Source organism: Sceloporus undulatus, chromosome 2, assembly GCF_019175285.1.
Source record: "Sceloporus undulatus isolate JIND9_A2432 ecotype Alabama chromosome 2, SceUnd_v1.1, whole genome shotgun sequence".
Lineage (NCBI taxonomy): Eukaryota > Metazoa > Chordata > Lepidosauria > Squamata > Phrynosomatidae > Sceloporus > Sceloporus undulatus.
Window position 1 is genome coordinate 128,304,204 of NC_056523.1, and position 18,771 is coordinate 128,322,974.

General features: G+C 40.7%; 1 protein-coding gene across 5 annotated transcripts in view; it reads right to left on the bottom strand.

The window, feature by feature from the left end:
• The window catches only part of MYH10 (myosin heavy chain 10), a 126,733-nt gene that overhangs the window by 86,849 nt on the left and 21,113 nt on the right, over positions 1-18,771 (bottom strand). For 4 of the 5 annotated variants that reach the window (XR_006101889.1, XM_042449135.1, XM_042449136.1 and 1 more), the window contains exons 3-6: positions 17,900-18,056; positions 9,894-9,921; positions 4,040-4,142; positions 2,105-2,134 (exon numbers count right to left, since the gene is read on the bottom strand). Coding sequence is in view for 4 of the 5 variants with exons in the window: in XM_042449135.1 (XP_042305069.1) it covers positions 2,105-2,134; positions 4,040-4,142; positions 9,894-9,921; positions 17,900-18,056 (318 nt within the window). In the remaining variant the exon portion in view is untranslated. The remainder of the gene's footprint in view (positions 1-2,104; positions 2,135-4,039; positions 4,143-9,893; positions 9,922-17,899; positions 18,057-18,771) is intronic. The other variant, XM_042449137.1, reaches the window with a different exon arrangement.

Here is an 18,771-nt window from a genome sequence, read left to right on the forward strand (position 1 = left end):
GAAATCCAGTAGAGATTGTCCAATTTTATGGTGGATGGCTGGGCCATCGACAGAGTGGGCCAAAACCTCTTTGCAATTCTGCACATGGAAGGCAGGAATGCAATAGAGGTCAGAGTTGGAAGCTTATCGCAGACCTTTTCATCAATAGGGTTGAGGGCTTGAGAGTCTGCATGGAGGACCTCAATGTTCAAAGCTTTGCCCATCCGGATCATCTGCTTGGAAAATGAGAAGATGTCATCCAAAAAATAGGGAGTCTCAAGGAGCGCCAAGGAACATGGCTTGAGAGGTTGAGTATAATCCGAGGCAGAGCGGTCCACGGATTCAGCAGAGAGTCACCTGGTCCTGGGGGCTGAGGGTGCCTGAGAGGCTATCGGTACCAGGAGCGAAGGGCAGACTTGCAAAGAGACAGCAGAGGTCAACTGCATGGGACGGGACAGTTCTGCTCGGGAGAGGGAGGAAAGGCGCGATCGAAGAACAGATCCAGCAGTTGACCTTGGTGGAGGCAAGGCGGTTCAACCAGTTGGAAGGTTGAGACGAACCTGCCACCACGCACTTCAGATGGATCAAGAGGCAGGAAGTAAGAGCCTGTAGCTTCATCAAAGATGACATCCCATCTAGGGGGTTCAGCAATGACAGAGGATGCGTCGTAATCTAGGGGATTTGCCCTCGGCTGCAATAGCTTTGGCAGAGGCCCTTGGAGGAGACAAAGGTCCCTTGACAGGGACCTCAGAAGCCAGAGATGAGAGCTTGTCCTTAGTGGTGGCGGCGGCATTGGCAGAGGCTCTAGAGGAAGAGAGAGGCCTCAGAATTTGCACATACAGCATGGATCTCAAGCACATTTCCCTGTTCTTTCTGGCCTGTGGAGTGAAGGCCATGCAATGAGGGCAGGACGCAGGGACGTGGCCCTCGCCCAGGCAGAGGAGGCACAAAGAGTGTCCATCAAGTGCCAGGATGTTAGTCCCACAATTGGAGCACTTCTTAAAAGAGTGTGCAGACATCTTTCAACAAAGCCAAAAGACGAAGAGAGAGAAAGGTCAAGGAGTCCAAGTTGATACCGTTAGTCAGAGTCCAAAACCAAGTCGAAATCACAATCCAGAGTCATCAAGGCAAAACGAAGTCAGAGCAAACGCAGTAGACAAAAGTGAAAGCTAAGGAAGGAGCGATTCCTTAGCGAGGTTCCTAAGCTGCTCATGCAGCGGACAAAAGGAACTGAGAAAGGGCGGGAAGACGTCCTGCCTATATAGAGGGTGGGCAGAGCTACCACCAAAAAGTCTTCCCTAGCGATTCCAGTAGGATCTAGAAATGCTGCGCAGGTGCAGAATAACCCATTTGTGTGCTTCACAGAGACCACAAAGAAGAACAAACAGTATTAATGCTTTCCTGTCAGTAAAGCTACAAAGTTTGAGCTCATATGTTACATCAAATAACTCACTGGATTAATTACTTATCCCACCTTCAGCCATACTTAGGCTATATCTACAGTGTATATTTTAAAGGAGTACGTAAGTGCAAAATTCCTCCATTTTAATAGGTTTTCCCCCCATATTCAGTTTCAACATTTGTATTGCATAGCATCATTTCATGAAACTATATACAAAACAATAGGTCTGATTTGTTTAATCAAGTCTGCCAAAAATTTGAAGGTAGGGAGGTGACTCAAGACAGTTCTGCTCTGGAATTCATGTATCAATCGCCCCCTTCACCACCCTAAGCCTAGAAGAGTGGCCTTATAGACATAGTGCCCCAATTTTATTTTGGCCTTGGGTTTACTTTGTTCCACAGCAAAACATTAAACATTCTTACACTCCACTTCCACTCCCTCCATAAAGGCAGTAAAACAATGAATAATAATGTCCAGTGAATTTGAAAACATCATGGTTCACTGTTTTATCAGTTATACTGTAGTGCTATACTGTATTTGCAAAAACAACTTTTTTTTTGTGTTTCTGTACATATGCAGTAATGACATTTACTGTTAGCCACATGCCTATACCAGAAATTAGTTGTATACTTAAAGTGGGTGATGACAGGTAGTCTCCTAAAATATAAAATAAGAGAGCAAGATTAAGCCTATATAGTGTGGAAACATAAAAAAGACACTTGCCTGGTGCTTCACTGGTTTAGGTGATTCGGGCTGTTTGTTGCAAACAAACAAATTAACATGTTAGCAAGTCTGACCTTCCCGTCCCTTCCCCCTCCACAATCTGTAAGATTTCACTCTGTTCCTGACAAGTGCTAAATTTTTAACAGACACAAAATTAACCTCTTTGTCCCAAGACAGGTTGGAAGATCTGAAAATATTCCTTACTGCTGTCTCAATAACGTTATTAATAGGTCTAGTACTGCCTCTCTGGAAAAGATGTGGACTGATTACACTGTAAAGAAAGAATACTCTCTGAAGCCTTAAATATTTTGAACAGGCTCTGTCAAACAATCCTGTCAGAATAAAATATTAATGTCCCAGATTACTAGAAGTCTCAGCTCTGTTCTATATGAATAATTGTGCCAGGCTGCAACTGCTCTGATGGGCATTCAGGAGCCACAATATGCAAACATATTTGAGTATACAATACTTGTTTCAATCTCTTTATGTGATTTCTATTTCAAAGCAATTTCCAACTCAGAAAATGCTTCAAGAACTTAGTTTACAATGTCTTACAATGACAATTGATAACAGACAACTGATAAATGTATGCTATGTCATAAAAAAATTGTAGGAGTCCAATAGTCAGCATTTTCTTTGTTAATAATGCTATGAATTGTGATATTTGATGCTGCAGCTATGGTGGGACAGTTTTTCATTTAACATCACTTGCACACACTGAATAACTTAAATAGAGACTATAACCAACAAACCCCTAAATATGACAGGACAATGCCAGGTATATTTTAGTGTTGTAAAACTAAAACTACTATGTAATTTAAAGAATAAGGCGTCATTCTTGTTAACTGTGCTCCCAAATTAGAAGTTACAAAAGCCGATGGGTTAGCAGGACCAGATTGCACAAAATCTATGTCCTTTTCCATAGCAAAGTCAAGTTATACAAATACATGCTTATTTTATGAAGTTTCAACATTTTCATTTGGAATTACCAACTCTTATATCCTTATAACTACAGCAGCCACGTTATTTAATAAGGTTTTTTTTTATGATGTCCTATTTAAGGTGGCATTAAGATTAACAGAATACATCTGGAGAAGGTGTATCCATTACAACAACCACATCTAAGTGTATGAATGCATGTGTATATGTACAATAGGTATAACCTGTCTACTCATGTCTACCATAATACTGAAGTAACAGGATGAAACATCTGGCACAAGATTACTTGAAATTTGTTTCTATCTCTAATATGTCTGGAAAGTAAGAGCATTAATACACTTAACACCAAGAGTAGAGGACTTGACTTGTAATGAAAATTATCATTCAGGAATATGTAATACCAGCCTCCTATTGTACAATGTAGGAATTCAACCTACTAGAAAGCCCACACAACATGTCTATAATATTGATATCAAACATTATGCACTATTTTTAGCTATTAACTGCAAATAAATAAAGTGACTAATCCAATCATATTTCCCCCATAAATTCCTCAGTTCATGGAGAGCACTTTCCTGTCTAAACAATGAGGCCAACAGGACAGTTCACAACAGCAGAAGCCAAACTTCCTTACATATCCCATGAATGGACCCAGCAATCCTAGTTCCACCCTCACACTTTAGAAACCAACCAGCCCTATTGTTAATTGGCCTCCTAGGATGTTCCTAGACATATGCAGAGGCAGGAATCTTAGAACGCCAATCATACTACACATAAAGATTCCAGCATTTCCCCTGCTTCCGTCTTGGGTGCAGGAGGGATTCTAAAGAGAAATGTGGATCTATGCTTGTTTTCCAACATTAAATGGAATATACTTAAAAATACAGTTCTAATGGAACAAAAGCTCAGAAACCAACCTCTTAACAGAATAATAATCTTAATTATTCTTTTAAGAAAATCCAAATAATTAACTATGAAATGATAATTAAAACTCACAGGAATATTGTGGTCCTTTCTGCCTTTGTGTGAGGAAGCAACATGTGCAAGATACTGAATGACTTTCTTGGTGTTCTCTGTTTTCCCGGCACCCGATTCACCTCTGTAAGAATACACATAATTTAAATTAGAATTGGGAAAGAAGTTGTAGTGCTAAGTTCATATGTTCATGCTTACTGTTGTATTGCTGTACAATATGATATTTGATATGAATTTTAAATTTTTAGAATTAGATTTCTCAAATTAAAATTCACTAGAACATCATTCCTACCACAGGGCCAGTGGTATAAGCTTCAAGTGAAGAAGCTTAACACTGCTTATACAACTTCCAGCACATTGTATGCTTGCTTAACTTCCCACCAAACCTATAAGCCTACCTTAGTAATGAGTTTTACTATAAATTACTTAGATTTTATTCTATCAAGGAGTATATGAGTACTGTAAAGAAATAAGCAGCCATAATCCTGTGTGGCGGTGCCTCTATGTATTCTGAATTCCCACATAGCACCTAAATTAGGAGCTGCATAAGGACTGTGAAATCCCCCCATATCCCACTTACCAGGAAGCTGCTGCTGTTATGGATAAGGGTCTGCTCCCCTGTCACTCAGGAATCACCTGACTGACATTCCAAACCAACCACTCCTCTCACAAGAGCAATCTCCAGCACAAGGGGGAATGGCAACAGGAGTCCTGCTTCTTCCTGTCATACTAAACATAGCATATATACTCGTCTATAAGTCGAAGAATTTATGCCTGAAAATTTCCTCCAAAATGCAGTTTCGACTTATAAAGGGGTCAATATGGCAACACTGCTCAAAAATTTCCGAAAAACACCCTACTTTCTGGGAAAAAATGCTGAAGCAGGGAGGAAGAGGGTGAGAGCGTCCACAGGGGGATGGGGTTTCTTTAACAAACTGCTACTGGATGATGAGCTTGCAAAGAGAGAAGAGAAGGGAATAGTACAGTGGTGCCTCGGGTTACGAAATTAATTCGTTCCGCGGCCGCTTTCGTAACCTGAAAAGCCTTCGTAAGCCGAATTGCCATAGGCGCTAATGGGGAAAAGCCGCGATTCCGTGCGAAAAAGCCGAAAAAAGCACCAAAAGTTTTTTCGTAACCCGAAAAAACATTCGTAACCCGGAACAATGATTCCCTATGGGATTTTTTCGTATCCCGAAAATTTCGTAACCTGGGTATTTCGTATCCCGAGGTACCACTGTAATAGCAAGTACATTTCTGTACCGCTTTATCAGTACACTTAAGCATTCCCTAAGTGGCTTACAATGTGTAAGCTAACTGCCTCCAACAAGCTGGATACTCATTTTAGCAACCTTGGAAGGATGCAGGGCTGAGTCAACCCTGAGCCGCTAGCTCGTATTGAACTCACAACCTTGTGGTTTGTGAGTGAGTGGCTGCAATACAGGCATTTAATCACTGCACAGCATGAAAGGGAAGGGGGAAAGGGGGAAAGGAAGGGAGAGTTTGTGTCTTTATGTGTGTCTGCACGGGGATGGGGTTTCTTTAACAAGGTGCTGCTGGTCAATGAGCTTGCAAAAAGAGAAGGGGTGTGTGTGTGCATGGGATGGCGTTTATCAAAATGCTGCCGGTCAATGAGCTTGCAAACAGAAAGGAGAGGAGTGAGTGTGAGTAGAGTTTTTTAAGTTTTATCCTTGACTTATACATAGGTCATATTAAAATTCACAATTTTAGTCTCGAAATCTTATCTCGACTTATCCATGAGGTCAACTTGTACATGCGTATATATGGTAACTCATTGGATGGGATAGGAATATCAGTCACCAGCTTTCCTAACAACAGGGGAACAGACTCCTGTGGGGTGCTGCTGCTGCTGCTGCCCGGCAAGTTGGACCTATGCACTGCATAGCAAAACAACTGTGGTGCTTCCGTTTCTATAAATCTATCGGATTCCAGCCAGCCTCTCCTGCAGGTAAACAATCATTGCGGTGCAGGTTTGATTTCCCTAAAGCAACCCATTCTGTTGATAGCTACAGTAGTCTAAGGTGGTCAGACTTCGTCTTCTGTCCCCATATCTGTTGGAGTTCCTCAGGGCTCTGTTTTGGGTCCCCTTCTGTTCTCTTTATACACACTCTCCCTTGGCAAACTTATCAGTTCTTTTGGTTTCTCCTACCATCTGTATGCCGATGATACCCAGCTGTACCTTTCCACCCCTAATCTTTCACCAGAGCTAGAGCAGCAAGTGTCATCCTGTTTAACAGCTGTCTCCCACTGGATGCACCATCGGCGTCTGAAGCTCAATATGTCCAACACTGAGCTTCTTGTTTTCCCTCCTAAACCCACCCTTCACTATTCCTTTTCTATCTCCGTCAATAACATCTCGATCCAGCCGGTCCAGGAAGCCCGCAGTCTTGGTTTCATCTTTGACTCCTCTTTGTCATTTATTCCTCAGATCCAGACTACAGCCAAAGTCTGTAGATTTTTTCTCTATAATATCGCCAAAATCCATCCATATCTCTCAGCTTCCACCGCAAAAACACTGGTCCATGCCCTAGTGGTCTCACGACTAGACTACTGTAACCTCCTCCTGGCAGGGCTTCCCCTCTCTCATCGCCACCCATTAATTTCTGTTCAGCATTCAGCTGCACACATTATTTCACTCGCTCGCCGTTATGATCATGTCTCCCCTCTGTTGTCTTCCCTTCACTGGCTCCCTTTTCCTTTCCGCATCAGGTACAAACTTCTGCTACTCACCTTTAAAGCCCTGCATGGGCTGGCCCCTCTTTATTTAACTGATCTTCTCTCTCCCTACATCCCTACTCGCACTCTCCGCTCTGGTAGCCAAAGTCTCCTCTCCCAACCCAGGATCTTCTCTGCCCCATCCCAGATCCGTCCCTTCTCTCTTGCTGCCCCTCATTCCTGGAACCTTCTTCCTCTGCATGCATGGCTCATCACTTCCCTAACCAGCTTTAAAGCTGAGCTGAAAACCATATTGTTTAGGGAAGCGTTCTCAGGGAATTTGTGATTGTCATCTGGCTGTCTGACACTATTTGATGGGATGTGATTTGTTTGATATTTGATGTTTTTAATCTGTTTTTTGTTTTTTGTTTTCTATATGGTAATTTTATCTATTCCTCTTTTAATTGTTATTATCTTAGAATGTACGCCTTGGGCAGGCTTTTATTTACTCCTAATTTTACCGACTTTGTACAGCGCTGTGTATAATTACAGCGCTATAGAAATAAAGTTTAATAATAATAATAATAATAATAATAATAATAGTACGTATCTGAGAATTCACAAAAACCAAAAAAATGTGGTGGCCTCCATTTTTCCAAAAAAAAAATTGAACACAAAAACCTGGAAAAAAATAGATTATGGAATATAGTCGGCCCTCCGTTTTCATGGGGAATTTGTTCAAGACCCCTCCTTCCCGCAAAAACAGACATGCACTGATGATATTCAAGCCCAATAGGCTTGAAAGGGGCCTGTGCCTGCGCCCGCCGCAGAAGGACGCTCCACTGAAATTAACAAAGGTCGCTCCTCTGTGAATATTCAAGACCTTGGATCTCCAGTCTGTGAGAAAGAAGGGGTGACTATATTTTCATTTAGAATGATGAATAAAGTGTTTAAAACAAGGTCATTGCATATGTCACTGTTGTCTCCCTTCAAACCATTTCCAACTTATGGTGACCTCAAAGCAAACCTATCACAAGGTTTTCTTGGCAACATGTGTTCAGATGGGGTTTGTCATTGTCTCCATCAAAGCTGAGAGGGTGTGACCTGCCCAAGTGGATTTCCACAGTTGAGTGAAGATTTGAACCCTTGTTTCTGGAGTCATAGTCCAAAGCTCAAACCAATATACCACACTGGCTCTGATCATAAATATACTCCTCCAAAATTATTCTAAATACTAGGTAGCAGACTATGTAATACTATATACAGTTGCCCCTCCATATCCATGGATTCATAGAATCATAGAGTGGGAAGAGACCATAAGGGCCTCTACCATGCAAGAATTCACAATCAAAGCAGCCCCGACAGATAGCCTCTGTTTAAAGACCTCCAAAGAGGAGACTTTGCCACATTCCGAGCAAGTGTGTTCCACTGTCCAATGGCTCTTACTGTCAGGCAGTTCCTCCTAATGTTGAGATGGAATTTCTTTTCCTGTAGTTTGAATCCACTGCTCTGGGTCCTATTCTCTGGACCAGCAGAAAACAAGCCTGCTCCATCCTCAATATGACATCCTTTCAAATACTTCAACAGGGTTATCGTATCACCTCTTTACCGTCTCTTCTACAGGCTGAACATATCCAGCTCCCTAAGTCTTTCCTCATAAGGCATGGCTCCCAGGCCCCTTGCCATTTTGGTCACCCTCCTTTGGATTTGCTCCAGTTTGTCAACATCCTTTTTGAATTGTAGTGCTCACAACTGGGCACAGTATTCCAGGTTAGGCCTGACCATCCACAGCTTGAAATTATTCCATATTTATGTAAATTGCAAAAATAAAACCTTGATTTTGCCATTACATGTCAGGAACACCATTCTACTACATCACTGTATTTAATGGGAATTCAGCATCTACAGATTTTGGTATCCAGAGAGGGTCCTGGAACCAAACCCTAGTGGGTACCAAGGGCCCACTGTAGTATATCAGAACATTGCAATTCATGGTCTTGGTTTCCTTTTTCACTTTTTATGGGAATGAATGCTTTATGGCTTCCTGATATTACAGTGTGCCCTTGCCCTATACGGGGAATCTGTTCCAGACTTCCCCCCTCCAGTAAAGCAATTATTATTATCATTATTATTATTATTATTACATTTATTTATATAACAACATAGGCTTTATATAGCACTTTACAAAGGAGAAAAACAATCCAAAATAAAAACAAAAGCCTGCCAACGGCACACAATCTAAAACCACAAACAAGATTATAAAATTAATAAAATATTACTATAATCAGGCTAAAACAATTCTATAAAATTATAAATTAATACAAATAATATGGACAAAAATCAAAATGAAAGTTGGAACACTTCTTTAATTTCGACTTTAAAATAGTCTAGAGAGGTGGTAGTCCACAAATTCATGGGAAGATTCCAAAAATAGGAAACAGCGTGGGAGAAGGGGGGTATCCAAGAAATACCGTGTATGCTCGAGCCTCATTGGAAACAATGGGGCTTGTGCACGTGATGTGGCACACGCAGTGCAGGCAGGTGCACCACTGCCTCTTCCATTGAGGGCTTTCAGCATAAGCTGAAAGCTGCGTATAGCAGAACCGCATATGACACAGGTGCACTGTATAGAAAACAAAAGGAGAAAAAGTACTTTTCTGTTGAAAATGTTGATGGTGTCTTCCGTATTTATTTATTGTTTGCTTGTTCCATATAATTGACAAAACCAGATGGTCCTTAGAACCGAAGACCTTAACAAAAAATAAGTATTTTTCTGAAGAAACTATACTTTTAATACATGAACCAGAGGAGGTCAAGGCAAAAGCTGCTAGGTTAGCTGGCTACAGCACTAACTGAGGGATGGCAGCAAGGGAAAAGCCCCTGGTTCTCTTGCCCGGTGGGCAAGGATGGAGAGGGGCACACAGGGGACAGGAAGGAAGGAAGGAGGCAGATGGTACTGCTGCTTCCCTTCTTCCCTTGCATGAGGAAAAGGTGAGGCCAGTGGAGGTAGCCAGGGATCATGGATATGTGAAACTGCAGGTACCGGTCCCGCAGATACAGGGAATCATACGGTACATAATTTAGTACTAAATGTATCTCAACTCTTTTTTGAAACAGTATCTAAAATTATCTGACAAATTAACAGCCAGTCATCATCATACTATTACAAAAGAAAGCTAGCCAACAAGATATATTTACTTACGTGCAAAGAATGGATTGGTCCTCTCGATCTATAAAAAAGAGAACAAGTTAAAATTGACATTTTCCCTCTATCATTCAAGACAAATGCATAACCACAACAGTGATTATCTTCTGAAGTTAAAGATGCTCTAGAACTGGAGATAGGTTTCTTGAAGAGTGTAATGATTTCCCACCCCCATTTTTCAAAATGTTTTAAATGCTGATAATAAAAACCAAGTATGTGCAATAAATAAATAAATGTGTTTAAACTAGTAAATTATGGAGAGACAAAGAGGATGAACAAATCAGAACAAGAAGAAAAATGAGGGCAAAAAGCCATAGGAAGACACTGGAATCTATACAGTACACTCCAAAGTTAAACCATGGCCTCTGGAACAGCTACTCACAACCTCTCTAATTTGTTCTTCAAGTTTACTATTTTCACACTTTTCTCTCCTTGGCTCCATCCCCATGTCGGCATGATGCCACCACCACACCACACCGCTCCTCTGGCACTGTGTGTGCACAACACGGCGCCAAAGGGGTGCTGTGAAGCCATGGCATTGCAGCTACTGTGCCCTTTGCAGGGCGCAAAAAGGAACCACTTTTTGTGGCTCCTTTTTTCACCCTGCAAAGGCCAGATTGGGGCTGCGGCATGCGGTTGCCGTGGCCCCGATCTGGCTGTAAAAGGGGCAGCTGCAGGCTGCCCCTTTACGGGCTGTCTGCACAGCCCCTTAATTACCACTGTAACAAATGTAAAAATTGAAGTGCATTATCTAATACAATGGTCCCCAGACTTTTTTGGGAACCCACACCTATTTCTTGTGGCCTGCCGTTCTATTGCAAATTTAAAACAACCAGTCTAGCATTTAAAAAAATAGACAAATATATGTATTTCACAATTAAACCTACCTTTGCTTTTGTCAATCTGAAAAACAAATTTATGTCACATCTGTAAACCATTGTCCTAATATGTAGTTTTAATGGGATGGAAGTGCTTGCTGTAGGGTTATTAGTTCTTTCATATCAGGCTGGAAAGCACTAAGAAGTAGTCTTAGATCCCCACATTCAGTAAATTTCCATCTGTTTCTTTCCAAGCAACCGCACCAAAGCCTCAGTCTACTGCATATGAAGTTTAGAAAGCAATAAAATACATATTGACTTTGTTAAAATAAAATTTAAAAAAAATCCTGAAATCTATCAGATAAGTCAATGATGGTGAACCTTTTAGGGACCCAGTGCTGGGGGGAGGGGGACAGATGGACGGATTGGATTTCCAGGATGGGACTTCCGCCCTCTGGGGGGGGGATCTTCTGCTTTCTGGGTGTAGGGCTTCTGGGGTGAGACTTCTCCCCTTCCCCAGCTATCCTGGGCCTTCAGCTGCCTCTCTGGAGACAGCTGAAGGTCTGGGAAGAGGAGAAAAAGGCGCGCTTGCCTCCTCCTGTTCCTCCTCCCCCCCCCCCCCCACCCTCCTGGAGGCAGCTGAAGGCCTGGGGGAACTGAAAAGAGGAGAAACAAGCATGAACCTGTTCTTCCTCTTCCCCATCCTCCACGTGGTCCTGAAAAATGGCTTTGCATGCCATGTGTGGAACATGTGCCATAGGTTCACTATCTCGGAAATAAGTCTTCGTGTAGACCATGAAGGTATCCAAAGTCCATGTTGTGATTTTTAACAGGAAACATACACATACACCAGTTTCCCCAATTGTAAAAGGAATCAGGTACATGAAACAAAAATTTCCACCCCATCACAGTCACCCAATTAAAAAGCATTAAGAAGACATTAAAGGGGGAGAGAAAATGAAACTGTGGCCTCACTACAAGATCTGGCAACAAGAAAAACAGACTTGGATATTTTGAGGGAGGAGAGCTAGCAGTGATGTGATGGGCTTGGCTGGGGTGCCCCTGAGCTCTGCTGCAAATGAGAGGGATGGTGAGGTCTTTGAGAGGGAGGCTCAGCTTGCCTTCCCTTCCCTTTTTCCTGTCACTTCTCCTCCCATTTGGGAAGGAAGAGGAAGGGGTCAGGGTGCTACCTCACTTGGTTCTGATGCCCCGCTAACATTCCCTACTGCCCCCTTATTCCTCACTGCCCCTCTGGAACTTTTCACGCACTTTACTAGCAGGTGGTACTGCCCACTTTGAGAAGCACTGCTCTAACATATGGCAAATTTTTAATCTTGTAACATGCTGCATTGTTACAACTTTTAACCTCATAACTCTAAACTTTATTTCCTGGATCACTACTATAACACACATCACAGAAATTTATTTTGAAAGGAGACCTTGTCAGCACCCCTTATCTTTAATAATCATTTTGCTGATAAAAAGTGTTACTGTTAAAGAGCATTTGTTTCACATAACATCCAAACACAGAATTGAAGTGAGCTAATTTGAAATGATTCAGATCTCCCAAATCAGCCTGTTCCTCAAGTTTCTGTTATTAGTTTCAGGAAAGGATGGCTCAAAGAGTCTGACTGTGATTAATTTTTTTACCCAGGGACATTTTGTTAAAGAAAAAAAGTAAACAGAGAAAAGAAAAGATGAGAAGAGAAATGTGTAGTCCTGTAACTGATGGTTTAGATTCCAGAGAGTGCTTTTACCAGAGCTTCCCAGTTTATTTCTAATCACAGTGTTTAAGGAAATAACGGAAAAAAACCTTATCTATTGATATAGACTGAGTGTAACAACAACACTCCTTCACCTTATGGCAGTCCTATGGGGTTTTCTAATCCCACCCCAATGCCACCAATTTATGTAATGAACCCCCTTTCTTATGTGGCAGGTTCACAGTATTATATAATATAGTAGCATGGATATAATATATATAGTTGACAAGCCTTTAGATAAAACAAAATATGAACTTTATTGAACAAAGGGTTTGAACAGATATGACTTTAACTAAATGGTATTAAACAGCTGTTAGTTCAGGCACATGTTACTTCATTACATTTGTACTCTTTATTTCGTTACTGTTATTCCTCTTTCTCCAGATATTTTTAACCACCCAGGAAATTGTCAAACCCAGACATCATGTCAATCCTCAACTCCTCAGCAGAGAAGGCACTTTGCCTGACTTCCAAAACAGTAGAACAGATATAAATGTAGCTGGCAAGATCAAGAAGCAAATATATGATAATGCACCTTGTATCTTAGTCACCTTTAAAATTGTAAGATGGTAGATCAGCACAAATCCACAATATTATTCACAAGTTAGTTGAGGTTATCAACTTTGCTTATGCCTCTTCAAAGGGCTTTGTTACACAGAAAACAGCCTGCCTTAGTTATGCATGAGTGTCCAGTAATTACCACAAGCATACAGAGGAAGCATTGCTTTTCAATGCTCCTTCTTTGATATCGCAGAAAAATAACTGTGGTTAAATAATTCCAAGTCATAATGCACAACAGCTGCCAAGGATTTCATTCTATAATTCTTCCTTCACTTGGCAATGAAGTCACAGATAAACAATATTTACTTAAAACCTATTGTTCAAAATGTTCTTCTTATTTCCCTTTGAGAACGGCCAAAACTCAAGGACTCCAACATTATAACATTAACATAAACTTCATGCATTAATTTTCATGCACTAAATTTCACTAATGCAGCCTTTACAACTTTGGTACCCTCCAGATGTTTCTGACTTCAACTTTATCAGCTTCAATCATAACAGAAGCCTGGTCCATTAGTTAATGTGCATGTGACCCCTGACTTTTATTCTGGTTTGTTTAAAACATGACTAGGGAACACACTGAGTTTGCCACAAGTTCATCTCCACAGCATGGTTCCATTATGCAGGTGTGCAGCTGCCATGGTTCAGGTATAAAATATCATTTAGTTTTATTTCAAAATGAGCTGGGGTCTAACTTTTACCCTCTCTCTCTCTCTCAGTATTAAAAAAGATCTCTAATGCTAGGATGAAAAAGAGCTAATCATGTAACCATAACATTCATGGCCATGGCCATGTTCTGTACTATACAAAACCACAGTGCAGAGCTGGGGTGAGTAACTTCAGGAGAGGCAGAGGCCAAATCACCCAAAGCTCCTATGCACAACACCTACAATTAGCCCAAGTATCTGTTTTCCTACTATGGTCCATCTCAAAAAGGCAATCAAAAGTGACACTGTCACTTCTTGACACCATTTTGAGAGGGACAACAGAGGAAAACAGGTATTTGGAAGTAATGTGGAGTAATGTGAATTGTGGGGTGGGATGTTTCTGCATGTTTTCATGTGTCTGAGAACTTTCGGTGACTGCCAGGGGCCTCAGTCCACAAGACCCATTCTGCCCACCTGAGATAAAAGACTGCAGGAGTTGCTATTCTCTACCATAACATTAAACTCATTATTCTCTAAACTTTCAGCCATGTAGTATTCTATGGTAAAGGGCAACAAAATTGTATCACTACATTAGAAACATTTACCACTTGTTAGATGCTCTGATGTCTCCTTCCTCTTAACAGGAATTTTATATTGGAACTTCTTTGACCAGCAGGTGCTTTTTTTTTTTGGTCTAAGGTAATTTCAATGGAAGCAATTTCTTGTTGCACCTTATAGTTCCTTGTGACATCCAGTAGTCCTAGATCAAATATATATTTCTCCTTTTAATATAATATCATTTTTAAAAACGGATTTGATTGTATCCAGAAAAAGAATATTGCCATCTTAAGTAGACATTGCATGGGCAATGCAACTGCCAGGTTTGGTTGGGGAGTTTACACTTCAGTTCAACAGCAGGACAACCCTGCTGTTATGGGGAAGGGTTTGTTGTTGTTTTTCAAACTGGAGACCCTCCAAAATGGCATTCCAAATGCTTTTTTGTATATACATCATCACATGTGGGTAAAGAAATGATGATTCCTGGGCAAGAATGAAACTATCATGGGAAAGATTAAACTTAATGTTCAGAAGCTGTAGAGGCTTTTTTCACAAGTTCTCACCTTTCACAGCAGAGGATGAGTAATCAGCCTTGACAACAGGGCTGTCCTCTGCCACTATGTTTCACCATCCAGCTATCACTCTAGCTATAACACTGACTCCAACAGAAAAGCAGATGACAAAGATCCCCAGAGCACTATCCCCACATCTCCAAGGAAGTTATCTCCTCACAATTAAAACACTGTAAGCAAGGCAGTTCTGGAGACTGCTTGTGCTTCCACCAGTTTTTAATGATAGTAGCAAATAATATATTTAGACTAGAAGTTCATCAAGTGAAACAGTGATAGACAAGCCTGTTTATAGCAACACTTCATGTAGTGATAAAAAATGGCAGGCAGGCAGGAAGAAAGCCCTGATAATCAGGTGTGCAGGGGAGTGGGTGAGGTTACCACCAAAACACATATTATATTGCTCTAAAAGTTTCCAAAACATGCACTGCACAGGTGCAAATAATCCATCTGTGTGAGTCACAGAGACCTTGAAGAAGAGTGAAAAGATAGGAAAAAAGTCTAAGTTTGGCTGATGTACAAATGGACACTAACCTAAAAATAAATTAAAAATTTTCTATAATTCCAGGAAAATGCAAACTATTTAGGCTATATGGTATGGTATTATATTCTATTTCAGGTTCACCACTACCTTGAAACTAGATGGCTGCTACGGTCAGTGGAGCAGAGGAACAGACAGATGGAATTAACCACATGAAGCAATCATGCATCTGAACTACCGTTCTGCAAGTATGAGACAGTGAACCAATACTACAGAGCAAAAGGATCTGGAAAGGTTTTTGAGGGGGTGGTCAGCCTTCTTCCTATATTTTCTGGGTGGGACACCAAAAAATTCTGATATAATATAAGCAAAGTGTTGCTGGTCAAAGCTTTACAATACTCGTTGTCTGTTTGTCTAAATTCAGCAGGAAGACATTGTACTTAAGGCAGTATTTCAAGACTTACGAGTATTAGACAGCACAGGAGTAAATGATTCTATTCTGAAGCAGTGAACAGGAGAGGCAGGAGGAAGAGAACCAAAGGCTTAAAAACCTCTTAGCCTACACAGGGATCAACCCTTGACTTTAGCATTATGAGCACTATATTCCAAACCAGAATTTCTCAAACCTTCTGTCTTCAAAATCCACTTGTGAAAGCTGGATATGACTGGGAGATAGCAGCTACAGAACAGTGACTGCTGCTGCACCTGCACTACAAACCAGTAGCAGATGGAGGCAGCCTGGAATCATCAGCAGGCAATGACTGATACAATTTAGTGTTGATAGTGAACTTCTCTTTGGAAGTGCTGAATTTTGCAACACAGTGCTCTACAAGGCACAGTGTCTTTATTACATAGCAAATGTACTCCATAATTCAACTTTCCCCAAGGGCAGTAACTGACCCTAGAAGTCTCATAACAATACTTCAGAGGGAGGGGTCAGAAATGTTTACTTCATGCTTGAACAGATGTCATCTAAAACACAATGCAGTTCTGGACTCTTCAAGATCAAGAATAGCACTTATCTCAGTAACAACAATTTCAAAACATTCAAGGAGAATAAAAAGTATGCACAAAATGCAGTATAAAAAGAAAATACATTAACCATTTAAATGTGATTTTTGCTCTTTATTTTCAAACACATCTCCTTCTTTGTGTGATATGGGTCTTAAATTTTGTGTGGGAGAGAGTACAGGGACCAGCCTTGAACATTCAGCTACTCAGAAACAAGCTGTGTGTGTGTGTGCTCACAAGCATTCAAGTAATGTGGTGACCCCATGAATTTCATAGGGTTTTCTTAGGAAAGGAACACGTAGAGGTTGTTTCCTCTGAAATACTGTATAATCTACTAACCATACTCACTCCTATATTCATTTTATTCTACACTCCTGCCCTCATGATCTCTACAGCTTAACCAAACAAATAATGAAAAATGACAAACTATGCAGCCTAAAACAGGCCAAAAAACTACCTTTAATCAAAACTACAATTAGTTTATACAGCTACTATTGCAAAGCTCATGCTAGAATTTTACCCTGAACTAAGTCAATAATCCTCTCAAAAGAAAGCATATGAAGAAGCTGGAGAGCAAAGCCTAACCCCAGCAAAAGAGGGACAAGATAACATCATACTTGAAGAAATGCTGGGCATTATTCATTGCATTTTCCATTACACAAAATCTTGGCAGAATGCAATTTATCAGCTCACATGATTATGACTATACCCTATAATAACTTGTGCAGCATAATGGTTGAAAATGAGAAAGCCGCTCTTAGAATTCTGCTTACATTAACACATTAGAGAGCGTTAGACAAACATCTCTCAGTCTCTGTCCCTATGGCCCTATACAGACAGGCCAAAATAAAGCTGCTTCAGGTCACTTTGGAGGTATGGTGTCTCAATGATGCATGCGTCCTAAGAGTCTGGAAGCTGCACCAAAGCTGCATTCAAGTCCTTAGGACTGGAGCATGGCTTTGGTGCAGCTTCTGGACTCTTAGGACACATGTATCATTTAAACAGCATACTTGCAAAGTGACTCGAAGCAGCTTTATTTTGGCCTGTCTGTATGAGGCCTATGTCTACCTACACAATGTGAGACAATACTGACTTTATTAACATGCATGGGAATTGTAAAGCCCCCCAGATTATGCTAGAATGCACCTCCCATTGCACTAGCAAACATAGCTAATTGTGAAGAATGTTGGAACTGTAGCTCAACAACTACACTTAGACCTGAACAACACATGTGAAGTAATCAAAATACTTCCAAGTATTACACAAATTTTAAGTTTTATGGCAGCTACATCATGTGCTGTTTTACAATGAATTAGTTCACTCTCCTATTCGAGAAAAGTGGTAATGGCATATTTAAGAGCTGTCTACAATGTGATATTTCTTCCTGGAATGAGCTTGAATTGGAAAAAGGAGATACACATGCACATTCTCTCATTTCTTAATCAAATAGAACTTGCCAACTAGGAAATCTGGATCAAAGACACATACTTTAAGGATAGAACTTGAACTATAGTCCTCTAGTTTCATTCTAATACACAAACACAGAAATTTAAAATACCAAGCAGTGAACTGTGGAAAAGAAATAAGCCTCTTACCTTGTAACATGCATCTATATGCAGATTCAGATATTGCGTAAATGTGTGGAGGCATCTCATGTCGCTTCTTTCCCCTGTACATTTCAATAATATTCTCAGAATAAATTGGGAGATTCTTGTAAGGATTTATAACTACACAGAAGAGTCCAGAATATGTCTACAGGGATAAAAAAAAATTGTTAGTTAGTCTCTTCACTAGAATATACACCAATAGTCCACAGGAGATTGGCATGGCTCATCATATGAAAGTTGTTGCTGTATGCCCTGAAGTTGTTTTTGAATTACGGTGACTATAAGGTGAACCTATCATGAGGTTTTCTTGGCAAGATTTGATCAAAAGGGGATTTGGCTTTGCCATCTTCTGATGCTGAGAGAATATGACCTCTCTAGTGGATTTTCATGGCTGAATGGGGGTTCAAACTTCCATCTGAAAGTTAAAAGGCAATAAAAGGCTTTTCAAGCTGGAGGCTTAACAGGTTTTAATACAGGTTAAAAAAAAGTATCATCAATCAACAGCACTGGAGTTGCAAGTTCCAAGGAGGTGTCACAGCAGAGTTCTTAGCCACCAAGCTAAGGAGAGTGGAAGTGTAGTAGCAGCAATAATGAAGAGGTTTACCAGAAAGACATTTAGGAAGAGATTTGATTCAGCAGCTGTCCATCCTTTTAAAGTAACCCTTGCTCAAATATGGAGGCTCTGCTTTGAGAAATACCCCACAAAGTTCAAGATTCCTACTAGCCAGCTATAGACAAAATTGATCACTATATAAGCCTATCTAGAAATATTAGAAATTTTGAAACCAGGGGAGAGTGGGGTAAGGGGGGGGGGGCTCAGAAATATTGACAAACATGTAATACAGTAATAGCAGCTTTTA